Here is a 17,503-nt window from a genome sequence, read left to right as displayed (position 1 = left end):
GAACCGATGCAATGGTTCTGATTTTCATTTTATAACTAGTTTCTTTGCTAAATCAAAGTTTTCTTCTCTATTTCTTTTTTCGCTTTTCTTTTCTTTTTTTTTTTTGGGTTATTTGTTACGGGGCACTAATTTTTCGAAGGGGAAAAGAAAATATTTGAACGCAAGTTTTTGGCCAAAACTCGCATCTTTACTTCTGAAAGTAAATCCCATTGCGCTTTTCATGTCAGTGGACCAGATTTTCGCTGCTCTTTCAAATTTTAATTACATACTGATACAAGTAGTTGGAGCGTTAACCATGATAAAAAAAAAAAAAAAAAACGTTCTTTGATTCTTTTTCTCCTCCAGAAGCTTTGCAGTACTTTTAAGGAACTTGGCCATATTAAGCACAGTCATCAACAGGGACATTTCCGTGCTTTTCATATGGTATGTGAATCTTGAATTTCTTGCCAATCGAGTTTAGCTTTACTCACCCGTCTCTTCACCGGTAGTTTATAAGCCGTTTCTGTCAATACTCTGTTATCTTTAGTGTTTTATCTTCTTCGACGCTAACGCTTAGAAGGTGGTGGACTCTGCATACTCAGCTTCTCTTTTGCTTTTCCTTACTTTTTTTCCCAATAAGTCGAAAAGTAGAAGGTGCGAAGGGCCAGAAGAATGAGAAGGAATATTTAAAGCTTTATTAGTGAAGATTTGCTAGCTTTAGTGTTTCAGTGCTTTACACTGACCTTGAAAAGCATTAAATTGATGCGCTTTTCTTGATCACCGAGTTATTAGTGCAAAATTGTTTGTAGTGAAACATCTAATGGTAAACAATCTTTTCTTTATTGATACGGAAAAAAGGTACCTAAAGGGATGTCTCAGCAATGGTGCATCAAAAATTACCCTATGGCTATCAGTACGCAACCTAAGACTATTTTAAGTATTTCTCACCTCTGTTGGAAAAGTTTCGATATTTCAATTTCTCAACTCTCACTAAGAACTTTGCTCACACACTTGCACTAAAGCACATTAGTATACCAGAAGGAGCAAGTAATGCTGTTTGTCTTACTTTTCCTGTCTGCTCACAAGTATAAAAGAGCAGTCGTTTCAGCGATCATCAGCATTTCGAATACATCGTCTTCAGATGCCAATTTTCTTTTGTTTCTCAATTCAGAAAGGCACCTGATCAGGCTCCCCCTTCACTTTTGCCATGAGCTTAACCGGGTTTGAAAAGCGCTATATACATTTACCAGTGTCTACCGAAGAAGATTTTCTAATAAGAAAGATCCTTATGACCCATGACCCTGATGGTCGTCAGCTGGATGCTCAGCAATTGCTTCATGCTGTGAAGAATATTATCCATCGTGCTAGTCCTGTATCAGAAGCTGTATGTATACATTCCCCCATAAATCTTGTCCTTTCTTCACATATATTGTGTCTGTTTCAGTGGCCCTCTAGAATTTGATGTCGTATGTTAGAATTTCTTAATCATGGACTGTAATTCGAAAATCTCAGAGTTAAAAAAGATGAAGCGAATCCCCGTAACAATGATTTTATCGTCGTGGCCTTCCCTTGAAGTCTAGCATATCAGACGTGTTGGGAGTTTTGACTAATTTGGAGGCATGGAAATTTCGTTTTTGGTAAATTTTGACAATGAAATTCAGTGTTCTAGTTCAAATACGCTCCAATTGCCAGCAAACTGTCATGCTTTGGAGTGGGAGTCAATTGATCTTGATACCTTAATGATGGTCTGAAAAATTAATTGCCAAGAGATCCATCAGAATTCATGGAATAACATTCCGTATTTGCTACGTCGACATCAGCAGATAAAGATTATTATATCTTGATTCATATATACGAGATACTGCATTGCTAGAATTTGAAAGTTCTTGATTCAGGATTGTCATCAAGAAAATGTGGCCGTATGGGATGCTGATGCAATTGGATTACATGATTCGCTGGGATACACCATCTTTAAAATCTCACATGAGGTCATAACTATATGTTTCTTGATTCAACTTCCAGTCTTGCTATCCTTTTATAAGAGTCTACCTAACATATAATAGCTCTACTTACAGGTACTGAGCAGATGCTTTGAAGGAGGGGATATACACACAAAGACAATGTCCTTATTTGACATGTTAGGGAAATTTAGATGGGATGCAAAAGTAGTTCTAGTTGTTGCAGCATTCTTCACAAATTATGGTGTATTGCAGCTCCAAGTGCAGCTTCAATCCCGTAATCCCTTGGCAGCGCTAGTTGCATTACTTAGACAAGTGCCATCAGACGTGAGTGGGTTCAGGGCGCAATTTAAGGCATTTACACTGTTAGTAAAGACCGTCATGGAGTTGACAGAAGTTATCATTGAATTTGAAAGCCTGCCTTTGCAAAAAGAACTTTTGGAGTACAAGGTCATATCTGCTGCGAAGTCAAAAATCTACTTGGGCAGCTACTGGATTTTTAGGAGTTCATTGGCATGTTTTTCTTTCATTGCAGACTTGAGAACCAGAAAGCAGGACCAAGTGCATGTTCTTTCCCTTCATTTACCTCTTTTTTATTGTTCTTTTCCCCATGTTAATGATTATATGGTAATAGCATACACTTCGCATGTTACTTGCGTCATGTATAACCATTGCCAGCATCTCTAAGTCTCTTACAAGTATGCAAGTAAGTTGCGGATTCTTTCTTCAGGAATTCAAATTCTATAACAATTGCAGCATGGACAATGCGCAATTTAGTCTACAAATTGAGCGCATTGTACTGCGACTTGAGAGAGCAGGTCAAAATGTGCCATCAGCAAATAGGTTGGTCTCTTTGTCAAGCTTTAATTGAAGCTTTCACTGTGCAAAGTCACTTTTTATTAGGTTGTCTCCTCGCACGATTTGCAGATTCAAGGTTGTATGAGAAACTACCAAATCTATTCAATCAGATTCATGTCGATAACCAAGAAAAGCTGAAGATGCTAATTGCTTCTGGGGATAACTTCCCATTGATGGATTGTTTATCAAAAGAAAAGGTATTTTCTTTTGCCAATTCGTTATCTGGGGATATACACATGGGGATAAATCTTGCTGATCAGATTATTTGTAGTAAATTTTACTTGATTGATTTTCTCTTCCTGCTGGCATATTGATCTCTGGACTTCTGAGAAGTTTATCTAACCATGGCATTCTTGAAACCTGCGAGACTCCTCACTACTGATCTCATGTTCAACAGCATAGCATCTCTGAACTGAAAAATAAGGTGGTCATCCTTCTAATATCAAAGCCTGAGCTCCTCCCTATTGAGAAAATCTTCCTGCTGGTGCATCAGACATACGATCATCCCCACCAGGAGAAAATTGGAGGGAGCTATGTTGTTTTATGGGTTCCACTCTCATCTTCACATGGTTGGAGTCACGCAGATAAAATCAGTTTTCAATTTCTATCAGGTTCCTTGCCATTTTGGTCATTAAAGCAGCCAGGGTTACTAAATTCAGCAGTTGTCAACTTCATCATACAAGAATGGAACTTCAAAGAGGAGGCCATGATGGTTGTATTGGATACTAATGGCATGATCACAAATTCAAATGCAATGGACATGATATGGATCTGGGGTGCCAAAGCATTTCCATTTTCAATTTCTAGAGAGAAAGAGCTCTGGGAAGTGGAGAAGTGGACACTACAGCTCATGATTGATGGTATTGATCCTTTATTGACCAAATGGGTAAGAATTCCTACTCATAGATAGCTCAAAATTTTGAAGATATTTATGTTCCCAAGAAAAAAAAAAGACCTTTATGCTTCAGCTCACAATTTCTTTCTAATAGCAGATCGAGGAAGGTAAAAATTTCTGCATTTTTGGAAGTGGGAACGCAGATTGGATCAGAAATTTCAGTTCCAAAATCAAGGAAGTTAGTAACACAGAACTTCAGCTGGAGGTGATTTATGTTGGCTGGAGGAGTCCAACTGAAAAATTACAAAGCATTTTACGTATTATCGAACAAGAAAACTTGTGTACATATCTCACATTCACAAAGATTCGTTTCTTTTGGCTGCGATTGGAGAGTATGAAAAGTTTGACTAGTCGCCAAGAAAACAATGATGATGATATGTCGAAAGAGATATTGGGATTGTTGGAAGTTGACGACAGTGATGATGGATGGGTGCTCATTGGGACAGGATCTTTGCCAGGCCTGATAAAGCTTCAAGGACAGAAAGTTACAGAATTCTTTGATCTTTTCCCCTTCTGGGCTGAAAATTTAGGGACTATGGGAATAGTGGGTGCTATTAAAAGTGCCCTTGAGCCTACCCTTTCCACAGGACCTTGCGATCATGCTGAAATTCTTGCATTCAATGAGGGATTGTTAAAGGGGCCTGTGTTCTGTGCAGTATGTAAACGCCTGAAGGAGAAGTATGTACTCTACAAATGTGATGCAACTGAATAGAAAGTTGCAAAATTTCCAGTCATTTAACCATATAAAATAGGATGATCAGCATGTCAGGGGGATAAGCAAGTAGCAACCAAAGAAAATGAACTGTCCATGCTAATATTACTACTAATAACTTATCCTTGTTATGGTCTATATCCTTGCTTTTCTGGTAAAACACATTCAGATTTTTGGGAAGACTGCTTCTGCTGCGCAGACAGAGACACGCTAACAGACAACAATAAAAAGGGAAAAAAAATTGGAAGAATAAGAAGGAAGTAAACCTATTTTCTTACCTGTACCATATTGTATTCGGATGTTTCAGGCTGTTAACAATCATCCATCCAATCTTCCTATAGCATTACCTGAAAAAGGAATTTACTCAAGTGAATAGACAGACAGGAGTACAAATTTATTCTTGGTAGTTCCAATTTTATCGCGTGTCCCTGAAGGGAAAAAAAAAATTTTACAAAAATTTTTTAAAATGTTTCTCACATTTTGCTAAATGAATTTTTCGTCTTTCACTCTTAGAAGGTTAATTTTATGTTCTTTACAAATTCAAAGTCAGCAAAATTTGATCATAACCTAAGTTGCTAGCCATTTTTTAGTCTAAAATCATTAAGCAACTCACATGTGATCATTTTTTAGGTATAAAAAAGTTTAGATTCCACTTGTTTAGGGATAAAAATGAATATGAATCGGGTTATATCTCACTTTTTTTGGAAGAAAAAATGAATATAATTCAATTCAGATTATATTTTTTTTAGAGGCAAACATGAAAATGTATCGGGTTATTTGTTTAACTACAAATTGTATCTAATTTTTACTCCTAATAAATGATCACGTGTGAGTCACATAATGTATTTAGATAAAAGGTGGACAAAAATTTAAATTAGATATTAACTTGAATTTATAAAAGACGTGAAAAACAAAAAAGTTCATTTATCGAAATGTGCTTCTAAGCAACACAGGAAGACATCATCATTGTCTTTCAGACTTATGGTCTCTTTTCAACAGAGAGGGAAAAAAAAAAAAACAATCCAACGCTAGAATACCGTCTGCAAGACATTGGGTTGTAACCATGGTTCGAAGACTCGACTCGGCCTAGTCCGAGACGAGATCGCAACGAAACGATACCGAGATACGTGACTCGTCGAGACGACACCGTGAAGGGTTGAAACAGCCGAGTCATCCCGAGTCAACTCGAATTTTTATTATTTTTACTAATTTTTTAATTATTTTTGTTTATCATTTTTTTTATAATTTTTAAAATATTAAATATTTCAAAAATTCGCGTCTCGTCGAGACCGCGACCAATATGTTGAGATCGATGTGGAACGGTCCAGGCCGCGACCGCGACTTTGAACCATGGTTGTAACGAAGCCTCCATTGGCAAGAAAGAACACATTCACTGCCTACACCAGCAATTCCATTTTTTACAAGAAATAGTACTTACAGTTTCGAATAAATCGTATTGAGCTTGGACCAGTTCGATAACAGCAATGTTCTCCTATACGTAGAAATCAGACATGTTATGATCACCAAATCACAAGGGGATTTTCATGTTAATATCTTCCCGAGTAAATATTTACCTTCTCTTTCACCTTTCTCTCGACAAAACTTTTCTCAATTGATTACTTCCAACTGCGTTATGGTATGAAATTCCATAAGTAGGCGGCAATCAAATGCAAGGATGAAAGCTCAACATTATAAAAATGAAAAGCCAAAAAAAAAAAAAAAAAAAAAAAAAAAAAACAAGAAATAGGCTAAAGGACAGAACAGAGCTTGGAAAAGGTTGGACTTGATTCTGTCTGCTAGCATTCTCAAGACATTCCATTATTCATAGCTTTTTCTTATTCCTTCTCAAACTTTGCTTTATTCAGTTACTTATGCTTGTGATTGGCTACTTGGAATTCCTTAAGGGCAAGGCCTCGTCTGTTGGGTCCCCAAAATCAAGATTCCAATATTTTCAGAGAGATTTAGAGTCCCCTTTGACACTTTTCTTTACGCGATAGATTTATAACTTACCTGCATTTGGCTAGCATGATAGAATCTACATTTACCAACTAATTACGTTAATTGCATAACTTATTCCAGCAAAAGGGTCCTCCTTATTGATGACGCTGCAGTGCATAATGCGATAGGTGTTTTTGTCCTCCATTCTCGCAATGCAAATTTTTACGCAAATATAAGATCCTGTATCAAAGTGAGCAAGCTTTACGGTGAAAGAAAGAATTAGAGAAACTTAAAAGTCACACCGTCTATGGTGGGTTTGCAGTGCGTGGAAATGTGCTTTCCTGGACTTCTTTCCTTTTAGGCTTCTTGTACTATAATAGACCCAAGTATCAAGCAAAGAAAAAGAGAAGTATCCCTCCACCGCTAAAGTAGCCAAGTCATCTGCTGCAACTAATTCACCTCTGCTCACGCCAAGAATGGTACATGACGACCATGGATGGCTCCACCATCCTTGGAACAAGAGCAACAGAAGAAATTTTTGGTTAACATGTTGTCATTAATCAGGTAGGAATTGATAATTGAGTTGCCTAACTTATTCAGACCATTTACATGATTCAACCAGATTCAGACCATATGTAGAGAGATTTAACGAGATATGCAAACCTAATAAAAGCATTACAATTTAGCTGCTTGTGCAAGCCTGATCAGCTCAGGTACAGATCACTTTTGAAATATCGTACATAACTCAGTCCGAGAACTCTCGACATTTGACAGTACCGACAGGCGTCGTGAAAATACACTGAAGGCGAAATCCTTAGATTATTACTTCATCAGGCGATGGGAATTTCCGACCTCTCACAAACTTCATTGGTTAAAACCATAGTCGAAGCAAGGAACATGATTCATTCTGCCTTTATTCCATGACAAGAAGCTATATAAGGCCCCTTGAGAAAGCAGAACAAACCAAGCTAAGCCATTCTTCCGCCACCACATCTCTCATCAAAGACCTCAACCTATTCCCGCAATGGCTAGTGAAATGGTGCCAACTACAAGGGGCCAGCAATTGCAGCCCATACAGCCAATTCAGCAATTGCAGCCTGTGTCTCGCCCAATGACTGAAAATGTACCCACCACTAGGGGCCACCCAATGACTCAAGCAACCCACGAAATAGCTCCCAGTACCAGGGGTCAGCCATCGACTACAGCTCGCCCTTACCTCGGTGAATCACGCCCCCACTTTGGTGAAGGGCAGGCTCACCTTGGAGAAGGGCAGGCTCACCTTGGCGAAGCGCAGGCTCACCTTGGTGAAGTGCCTGCTGCTGTTAGGGGTCATCCCCCCACAAATGTGCCTGGTATTTTGAAGACTCAACCAAAAACTGCAATTGCACCTGCCGGCAGGAGCGGCCATTTGACGAGGGAACGTCATCTGTTCTCAAGTTCAGATGATAATGCCATGATGAAGCAAATTCTAGCCGCACATGCTCCAGATGGCCGTGAATTTGATGTAAAAGCTCTCGTCTTCATCGTTGAGGATATCATGCGCCGTGCTACATTTCTTGGCGAAGTATGTTATTGTCTCTTATTTATCGCCCTCGTTTCAGGATATGTACATAATGGAGTATATGTCCTCGTCCATGAATTTATTATTTAGTCGTATCACATATTCTAACATAAAATTGTATCTCTTTTGATCATTTTAGGGAGCACAAAGTCAAGCTCCTGCTGATACGTGGGAGGATAGGGCTATTCACAGCGGTTACACTGACATGCTAGAACTTTTAGCATATCCTATCAACAAAACAAATTCTGAGGTATGCATTCCGTATATATGCCTATCAAAGCTCCAGTGGACATAGGGCATTCATGAAGCACTGTCACTATATACAATTTCAGTGAATTCAACCATGTTTGAAATAATTTAAAAAAAAAAAAAAAGATGTTGCACCTAAGACGCACACACGCACAAAAAGAGGACATTGCAGAGACAGATCTCTACCCGAAGGAATATATTATGCTATACTGACATTGTTACTAAATGTTGTAAACGCGATATATGGCAGCTAATCTGCAAGTGCAGTTCGGGAGGAGATGCACATTCAATAACTATGGCACTCTTCCAGACACTGTCAAGCTATACTTGGGAGGCCAAGGTGGCAATAGCCTTTGCGGCTTTTGCTGTGAGTTATGGTGAGTTCTGGCTGGTTGCTCAGCTTTACACCACAAATCCACTAGCCAAGTCAGTTGCAGTTCTTAAGGAACTTCCAGAAATAATGGCGCATACTGAAGCCTTGAAGCAAAAGTTTGAGGCAGTTAATAACCTCATTAACGCAATGCTGAATGTGACTCATTGCATTGTTAAGTTCAAGGAGCTCCCTACACAGTACATTAACCCTGAATCACCTGAAATGATGTCTGCTGCTGCCCATATCCCCACAGCAGTTTACTGGACCGTTCGTAGCATTGTTGCTTGTTCGTTTATACTGCTGAACCTTATAGCCCTTGGACACGAGTATGTTTCCAATTTTCACTTCTTGTCAAGCCATATTCTTGGTTTCTCTGACTACTTGGTTTAATGATAGAAAATGTCCTACACTCCTAGTAGCTAAACATGCTAGCATGTGCAACAAGAAGATACCATCTGCACTATTTCTTACAATGTTTTTAGCAGTACTCAACCAGAAGGTTACGCTTGCCTAGCTATTTGCAATTTTAATCACTGTAATGAGGGTATGACTAAGCACTTAGACCGACAGTTGCAAACTTATTATTGTGATTGCTGAATTATAATTTTTGTCTTTTTAACAGATATGTCGCCTCAGCTGCAGAGGCGTGGGAATTGAATAGCTTGGCTCATAAGCTTGCCAGCATAAAAGAGCACCTGGAAAGGCAAATGGATATTATAAACCGGAGAATAGGTAATTACCTGCATATTGAACTTGTTCAGAACAGTTATGTAATATACATACTACTTCAGAAAATAGGTAAATCAGAATTACGCATCCTACTTCACCATTTAATGACACAAGTCTTCCCATGTTGCAGAGGAGAGGAGAGAAAATGACGCATTTCTAGCACTTGTTCGACTCTTTGAGACAACCCACATTGACAACATGAAGATTCTTAAGGCTTTGATATATGCCAAGGAGGACCAGCTGCCCCTCTTTGATGGAACTCACAAGAGAAGAGTTTGTTCTCAGATCTTCACCACAACCTAGCTTGCCTCCTTTTGCATGTCGACTATCATGTACGTGACGTCTTTTTGTCTTTTGAATGATGGCAGGCTAGCCTTGATGTATTGAGGAGGAAACATGTATTGCTACTCATTTCAGACCTTGACATGTCCCATGAAGAGCTCTCAGTCCTCCATCAGATGTACTCTGAATCAAGGCAACAGCCAACTAGGCCAGAGAGTCAGTACGAGGTTGTTTGGCTTCCAGTTATTGACAGATTATTACCGTGGCATGATGCAACTGATAAGCAGTTTCAGCTTGTCCAAACCTCAATGCCATGGTACTCAGTGGCTCACCCAATGATGCTTGACCCTGCTGTCATCAGATTCATCAAGGAGATCTGGGGCTTTAACAAGAAACCTCAGCTTGTTGTCCTGGATCCACAGGGAAAAGACTCAAATCGCAATGCTTTGCACATGATGTGGATTTGGGGTAGTTTAGCTTTCCCTTTCACTAAAGCAAAAGAAGAAGCACTGTGGAGGGAAGAAACCTGGAGGATTGATTTGTTGGCTGACTCCATTGATCCAAACCTTTTCCTTTGGGTATCGACATCTTTTCTCATCTCAGGAATCAATTACTTGCTAATTTGGGTCAAGAAATAGTAAAAAAGCCAAACTTGAAATTATGCGGAGTGGTTTCATATTGCATCTTGATACCAAGTATATAAACTAGTACTGAACATGTTTCATGTTAACACAGGTAAATGAAAACAGATACATATGCTTGTATGGTGGAGAGGACATCGAATGGATCAGGAAATTCACAAATACTGTGCGGGGTGCTGCAAATGCTGCAGGTATCCGACTGGAGATGCTCTATGTAGGGAAAAGCAACCCCAAGGAAAGGGTGAGGAGAAACAATTCCATCATCCAGTCTGAGAACCTGAGCCACATTCTGCCTGACCTGACTCTGATCTGGTTTTTCTGGGTGAGGCTGGAGAGCATGTGGCACTCCAAGAATCAACATGGGATGACAGTGGAGAATGATCCGATAATGCAAGAGATTGTGACCATGCTTAGCTTTGACGGAAGTGACCAGGGATGGGCTGTCTTCAGCAGAGGTTCGCATGAGATGGCTAAAGGAAAAGCCGAAACAATTTATGAATGCATGAGCCAGTTTGATCGGTGGAAGGACAAAGTTGTTTACCCCGATGGCTTTGTGATTGCGATGAATGACCATCTTCGTGAGCTCCACACCCCCCATCATTGCAACCGCCTGATATTGCCCGGAACTACTGGGCAAATTCCTGAGAGGGTGGTTTGTGCTGAATGCGGCCGTCCCATGGAGAGGTTCATCATGTACCGTTGCTGCATCGATTAAATTCAGCATTTGAGCTGAACCCAGGTCACGTTAGCTTTGGAGAACCAACATTGAATAATAATAACAATAATAAGCAAGCAGCTCTGCTTCTCCAAAGTCCAAACTAAACTACTACTACCATATATTCAAAGAGTTTGCTATTATGCCGTGGTACTCCTAAGAATAAAGCTGCTGTACTTTTTGCTTCCATGGCTTTTCTGCCTCCTACGATGACACTAATAGTGCTGTGTGCTGTAAAAATATGAAATATTCCCAGTCGTGAATAAACGAAACTTTTCGCTTAACCTTCTCATTGTCTCATCTTCCTTTCATTATTTTTTTCGGGTTTGTTTTTCTGCCTCCGCATTTTCAGAATGCAGAACTAGTACTAGTACGTGATGATTGATTACCAATATATGCAACTTTTTTACTCTTTATGATTACTTGATGTTTCCCTCTGCATTCTACTACCAAGTTCAATCAATGACGTCTAAGGGATGCGAAGTTGGGCTTTTCTGGGCATGATCCATGCAAGTATGGTTGAGAAGAAGACAGTTAACTGTTTTCATTAGAACTCATTCGTTTTTGGAGTAATTCATTCTTCATCTTTAACTTCCTCTTCTTTTACCATATATAAAAAGAAGATTGTTCTTTGGTATTTTCCTGGATTCTTCTTACTCATGAATTCCACTCCTGGCCTGGGAGGACCAATAAAATACTTAATCCATACACCTTTTTACTCGAAACAACACTCTGATAATGGGGTTTCAACCTCGACAAATAAGAGGTCATTGCTCCAGATCTCCTTTCCTTCCTCTGCACTTTCTTTAAATCCCATCTCTCTCCTACTTGTACATATATACTATATTAGAAAAAAAAAAAAAAAAGACTGTTAGAATCTAAATTCACCGATTTAAGTTTTGAAATGAAAATCTTACCAACATTGCTTGACCATGCAGAGAAAATCAATACTGATTATCACGGTTGTAGATACAGTAATAGGGAAAATCATTATTTCATACGGGTGTAAATCAACCATTGCAAATTGGGAAAAGAAAAAAAACACTGTAGCAGGAGACAGGTAGCACGATGCAACAGAGATTTACACCGCGCTGCTTAATACTGACGAAATTGATTTATGCTTCGGGAAACTTGAACTCCCTCACTTGGAACTTTTCCAGAGAGAGTTCACCATTGAGAAGCAACTTTCGTTTATTTACCAAAAAAAATTCAAGGAAATAAACCATACCAAGCAAAAGCATATGCAAGTAGTAATTACTGATAATAAGACTAATATGTAACAATCCGACTTAATTGAACAACTACATCAACGTGAGAACTAGTGGCTTTCAAGGTATATAATGGTCGGATTGCATTTTTGAGTATTGATTTATGCTTCCGTTGACGCGTCCGTTGTGAGCCAACGAACGCAACGCCTCACTGAAGCAAAACCCCTAAAAGTGAACATGATCCCAATGATTTTGAGGGTGAGAGATGTATGTAGAAGTAATTATCCAGGGAATAAAAATCAAACATACAAACTTTACAGAAATTTTTGTTTAAAACAAAAAAAAAAATAAAAAAGGAAGTTGTCGTTCTGCAGTTTCCGATTATGCCGGAGCAAGAATCAGGCGGCCATCATAAATCCCAGGGGCTGTCGGCTGTCGAGCGGCGGAAGGGTTCAGCTAGGCCCTAGTGCGCAGTGGAGGGTTTCAACTTTCAATTTATAAACGACGGGGCCTCCAATATATTTGCCACGGAGAGGATAATAAGATGCTTAAATTACACTTTCTTCCCCTGTATTTTGAGATCCTGCTTTTTGTTCTTAAAGTTGTAATATTATTTTTGTTTATTATTCTTTGCTTGTCCTTTATTCATTTTTTATTTTTGAATACATATGAGAGAAAATCTCCTCACTAAGTAGTATAAATTAGAGCATGGTATCTAAAAAGCAAACCAACTAGTACATCTAATAGTACTAATGGCTTACACGATATGTTTCCCTTTAATATGAAAGCATGATGTATTGATATTTTTTTTCTCTATAAAATAATAAATGAGTATTTTCATTTAAGATTCTTATGGTGATTGTACGCATTCCTTATAAATGCAATATTATTGTAGCCTATTTATTCTTGTTTCATTTTCTAACACTACTATATCTTTGGCTCACTTGGTAGAATTTTAGAGATCCAAACCTCAAGTTTAACATTTTAAAATTTCATACAATTTGTTGTACCAAAAATAATTGAGCATAGACTCTCAATTCATAAATTATATATTTCTCTTTGAGATACGTATTGTATGTTTAGCATGTCACTCGTAATTTACCATACAAACCTTATAGTGAATGAAGATCTCAAATAAAGTTGATTTAAATCTTTGACATATAGTAGTACACCACTCATGATTTGCCACATAAATTCTTAGTTTCTAATCATCTTTACTCTTGTTCTACTTCATGTCTTATGCCTGCTAAATATCATATAATATGATGATTACTATAGAAATATTGTAGTAATAGATTAATCGTTATACAAGCACAATCTCCATTGTAATGTTACACTATATATTTGACATGATACTACATAAAATTGCCCCTCGCTCATAAGTAATAGGGTGCACATAAAAATCTCCATTGTAATGCTATACAAATATATTTGAAGTTCCAAATTTCTTATGAATCCTACCAAAGGAAGAGGTTAATAAGTTAAAACTAAAGGGAAACCGAAGGAATATACTCGACATCATGTTAAACTCAGGGAAATGTATGGTTCTATATTTGTCATAATTAAATTTTAGTTAGTCCTAAGGGCAAACATGCCCCTATAGCTCAGTGGTAGAGCGTCAGTCTTGTAAACTGAAGGTCCGTAGTTCGATCCTGCGTGGGGGCACTCATCATTTTTGCCGCCTTCATTCTTTTATTTCAGTTCTCTTTCGGTAGCCCTCGAGTTTATCAGTTCACAAATCAACCTCTTTTGCCCCGCAGACCGCAATTTTTCATTATGGCCGGAGTCGTGAAGAAGCTGCTTCAGAAGCTGCCAGATCAAAGAATCATCACATGTCTCAACCATCAAAAGCCGTTAACTCCTTTGTTTCCAACAACTATCCAGCAAACCTTACTCGACCCTCATTCTTTCGTACAAAATCCCAGTTCAAATTGTTCGACCGTGGAGAAATTTGCCCACAAAAATGACTTTCATATTTATCCCAGTTTTTCATTTGGGTATTTTTTGAATCCAATCTTCTCATCTGGGCTAAAGTTAGATCAGTCTCAATCACTTGAAGCAAAAAATTTGGACTTGGATGAGTCAAGACTAATGTGGGCTGACAGTGTCAAGAAGAAGAGAAAGAGGAAGATGAACAAGCATAAGTTGAGGAAACTTCGCAAACGCCTTCGAGGCCATTCATGAACAAGGTCCACTCGATAAAGATTCAATCTTTTTGTTTCCCCATTTTTATGATACAATTTCTCTACGTTTTTTTTAAAAAAAATTGAGGACATTATAGTCTAGGTATTACTGAATTTTGATCTTGGAATATGGTGTATTTTCTCTTAATAATATCGGTGGATTATAATTCTTGAAAGTTCTCTGGCTTCATTAGTTTTAGCAAAAATGTATACGTTTTAGGTGGTAGCATTTAATACCGGTGTTAGGCTTGTGTTTATCTGCCCTAGTAAGCACAACTTAATGATTTATGCTTGTAGTAAGCTCTTAAAAGAGAATATAGAACTAATTTAAACAGATAAACGTGAAAAAATATGCTTGCTTTGCTATAGTTGAACTTGAATAAGTACCGAGAGCAGAATTAGGAACCTTTCTAGGTGAAGCTGTACTTAGATCAATTCCAGCAATGGTGGCAAATTATCATCTCCTACTGCTGTGCATTTTGTCTGGAATTATTTTTCCTTCCTTGCTTTTAGCTTTGTTGCTAGACTTCAGATAACAACACTAGTATCTCTTAACCATTAATTTTGGTCGTATTTGTTTCACAGCCTAGTTGGAGCATTTAAGCCCTTAAGCTACTAAATGGCCTCTTAGGTCTGTTATCCCGTGAGGTATTAAAGTGGAATATCAGATTCTATTATTGGTTACAGGCAAATAGTTGTTTAAAATAACTCAGAATTCCCTTATGAGTAGGAAATCGAATATGAGCTCATTAGTTTGAGGTTTGGTGTTTGGAAAATTGTTGAAATTCTTTATCTAGAAATCTTATGGTCATAAATGCTTAACTTCCTTTTTTGCAATAAGGTAAAACGATTGAATTTGAAAAACATCGGATACCAAATTTTATACCTAAGACCTGTTTATGACACGGTATCTACGAACTATTGTTGCTTTCTCATGGATAAACTGTAAATCAGATTGACAAGATTCAGGTTAAATATATGTGGTGTTTAGTAATTTCTCTTTGGAGTCTCATCAGCGTCGTAATAATTTGAGGCTTTGGAGTTAATGTATTCCAAAGAGATGTGAAGGTTCTTATCAACTATGTATCATTGACTGCTACTGTCACTACTAACTCCATGTCTTATCTGCTAGACCATGGTCAGATGTACTTTAGCAAGTTTTAAAACCTTGTCTGCTCAGAACCAATACCCTGTAATCTTAATCTTGTAATGCCACGAGTGAAGAAAGTTAGTAGTTCAATCTAAATAAAATTGAATTTCTTGCTAAGAGAAGAGGAAAAATGAAAAAAGTTATGAGCATCGTTACAGCTCATGACTACTTACTGAAAAGAGGGTTACATGATTGATGAAATTTGACTTGTAAGTTTTGCACTCAGTGTTTGATTATCTTCTTTTGAACATTGGACTTCATTATTTAAATGTCTATGATTGAGTACAGAGAGAATTTTAATTCTAATTGCAGAAGTAAGATATATCAGATTAATAATAGGAAGAAGATTTAGAATTTTCAGATGTTTCATAATTTTTGTGAGAATAGATTGAAGTCAAAACAATCCAGAAGTTATAAGCGTATAACTCTTTTAGTCATTCTTTTCTTTTGGAAGTATGGGGATTTACTTGGTCGACTGGAATCAATGACAAATGAAGTTATAACATACCGTGCAGCACTCAAAAACTAATGGGTTTGCCTGCATATTAGTGGAATCCATCAGGTTTAACATGTTTCTCTTCTTGTCTCTGCATTTAGTTGTAGATTATAGTTTTGATCTAATTGTCTTAGGTGATTTCTGACACCATGTAGAGGATATGCTTTTTTTTTTTGCATTTGCATCATCCACGGCGGTAATCATAAAGTGCCATTTCATGATGCTAGTTGACTACAATTACAAAGAAACAATGTTCAACACAATGAACTTGATAATAGGAAGCACACAAATGAAGAAGCATGTTATACATATCACATGGGGAAGACTTTCTTTTCACTTCTTTCTTTTTTAAAAAAATAAAAAAAATCTTCAAACAAATAGTGGCAAAAATGTATATGCAGAACCGAGAGCAAGACAATTTGAAAGAAAAGATTAGAAGTTTCGTTGAGGGAAAGGAAATTTTTACAGGGATACTTACATGAATCCCATGTTTGATTTTTACTACAATTTTCTCTTGTACATTGCGGACATGCACTTTAAGTGAAAATTTTGTGGACTTACAAACAAGTTCATGTTTATCACACACGCTTCAAGTGAAAATATTTTGCTGGAAAAAATTGACAAGGGCGTGCAAGAAACTGAAAAGGGTGTGAACATCATTTCTCTTTAGAACGGGCCGTGGCTTTGCACTATCTAGTTGTGTTGGCCCAATAGAATCTCAATAACATTAGAAGGTGAATATGTAATGTCGTATTGAGCAAATTATGCAGAATCTTCACCCCAAAATAAATTAAATTGAAATGTTTTTTTTTTGGGGGGGGGGGGGGGTCTACACTAGATTTGCACTTTAATTTTTTTACCTCTGTTTTTATTCTGGTAGACAATAATGTGTGGTTTTGATTCAGTCCCAGTTTTTGGCACAGTCTAGAGAATACTACAGTGAGCGAAAATAGCTGAACAAGAGAATAGGAAGGAGAAGAATAAGAACATTCAAATGTTTCATGATTTTGTCAAGGTTGTTTGAAGTCAAGACAATCAATAATTAATTGAACTTTGACCAGTATTTTCTGTCTGTTGAGTTGAAGAAATATTTAGATCACTTGATTTTTTTTTGTTCCCGCTAGGCAGCCTCTCTATTTCAAGAACTTGGGAAGGATACATTAAACTCGTATATGAAGGTACTTAGCCTGAGTTCCTTTTTAATGGCCTTAGTTAACAAAGACTCCAAGCGACAGATAATAGGTTCAGATTCTTGTTGAGCAAGATTATTCAACAGACAAGAACAAATATTCTGCCGTTATTGAGATGGGTAAGAATGAATGGTGTACCATTTGATTATGTCGCGTCTGATTGACTCGAACTTCCACCCCTCCCGGTTCAGGATGACACAGCACCCTTACTGGTTCTTGTTTTTTCTCATTTTAGTCCAGTTTCTAGATCAATTAGCTGAACAGTCATAGCAACTTAAAAGGATCCTGGGACCAAAATAAGATTACGAGTATAAAATAAAGAGCTAGATAGCATTCTCTTCTTTCTTTCGTATTTCTCTCTCTCTCTCTGGTGAATGCTTTTTCTT

The 17,503-nt window shown here is 37.7% G+C and overlaps 2 protein-coding genes and 2 non-coding genes across 4 annotated transcripts; 3 read left to right on the top strand and 1 right to left on the bottom strand.

Moving 5' to 3' along the window:
- The first annotated feature begins 1,129 nt into the window (after positions 1-1,129).
- On the top strand, positions 1,130-4,494 carry LOC113752738 (protein SIEVE ELEMENT OCCLUSION C). Its single transcript, XM_027296809.1, has 7 exons — positions 1,130-1,363; positions 1,875-1,967; positions 2,055-2,618; positions 2,651-2,780; positions 2,865-2,992; positions 3,193-3,681; positions 3,788-4,494. The coding sequence occupies exons 1-7, from the start codon at positions 1,187-1,189 to the stop codon at positions 4,400-4,402; spliced, it is 2,196 nt and encodes a 731-aa protein (XP_027152610.1). The 5' UTR covers positions 1,130-1,186; the 3' UTR covers positions 4,403-4,494.
- A 2,829-nt stretch (positions 4,495-7,323) lies between these two features.
- On the top strand, positions 7,324-11,174 carry LOC113751615 (protein SIEVE ELEMENT OCCLUSION B-like). Its single transcript, XM_027295682.1, has 7 exons — positions 7,324-7,904; positions 8,041-8,151; positions 8,401-8,849; positions 9,146-9,255; positions 9,383-9,525; positions 9,621-10,112; positions 10,270-11,174. The coding sequence occupies exons 1-7, from the start codon at positions 7,365-7,367 to the stop codon at positions 10,888-10,890; spliced, it is 2,466 nt and encodes an 821-aa protein (XP_027151483.1). The 5' UTR covers positions 7,324-7,364; the 3' UTR covers positions 10,891-11,174.
- Positions 11,175-11,932: 758 nt separating this feature from the next.
- Positions 11,933-12,075, bottom strand: LOC113754630. Its single transcript, XR_003465309.1, has one exon. It is a non-coding gene; the product is annotated as a small nucleolar RNA snoR137 (small nucleolar RNA).
- A 1,616-nt stretch (positions 12,076-13,691) lies between these two features.
- Positions 13,692-13,763, top strand: TRNAT-UGU. The gene has a single exon. It is a non-coding gene; the product is annotated as a tRNA-Thr (tRNA).
- Positions 13,764-17,503: the final 3,740 nt, after the last annotated feature.

Source organism: Coffea eugenioides, chromosome 11, assembly GCF_003713205.1.
Source record: "Coffea eugenioides isolate CCC68of chromosome 11, Ceug_1.0, whole genome shotgun sequence".
Lineage (NCBI taxonomy): Eukaryota > Viridiplantae > Streptophyta > Magnoliopsida > Gentianales > Rubiaceae > Coffea > Coffea eugenioides.
The sequence above is the reverse complement of the archived record's forward strand: the minus strand, read 5'-3'. Positions and strand labels throughout refer to the sequence as shown.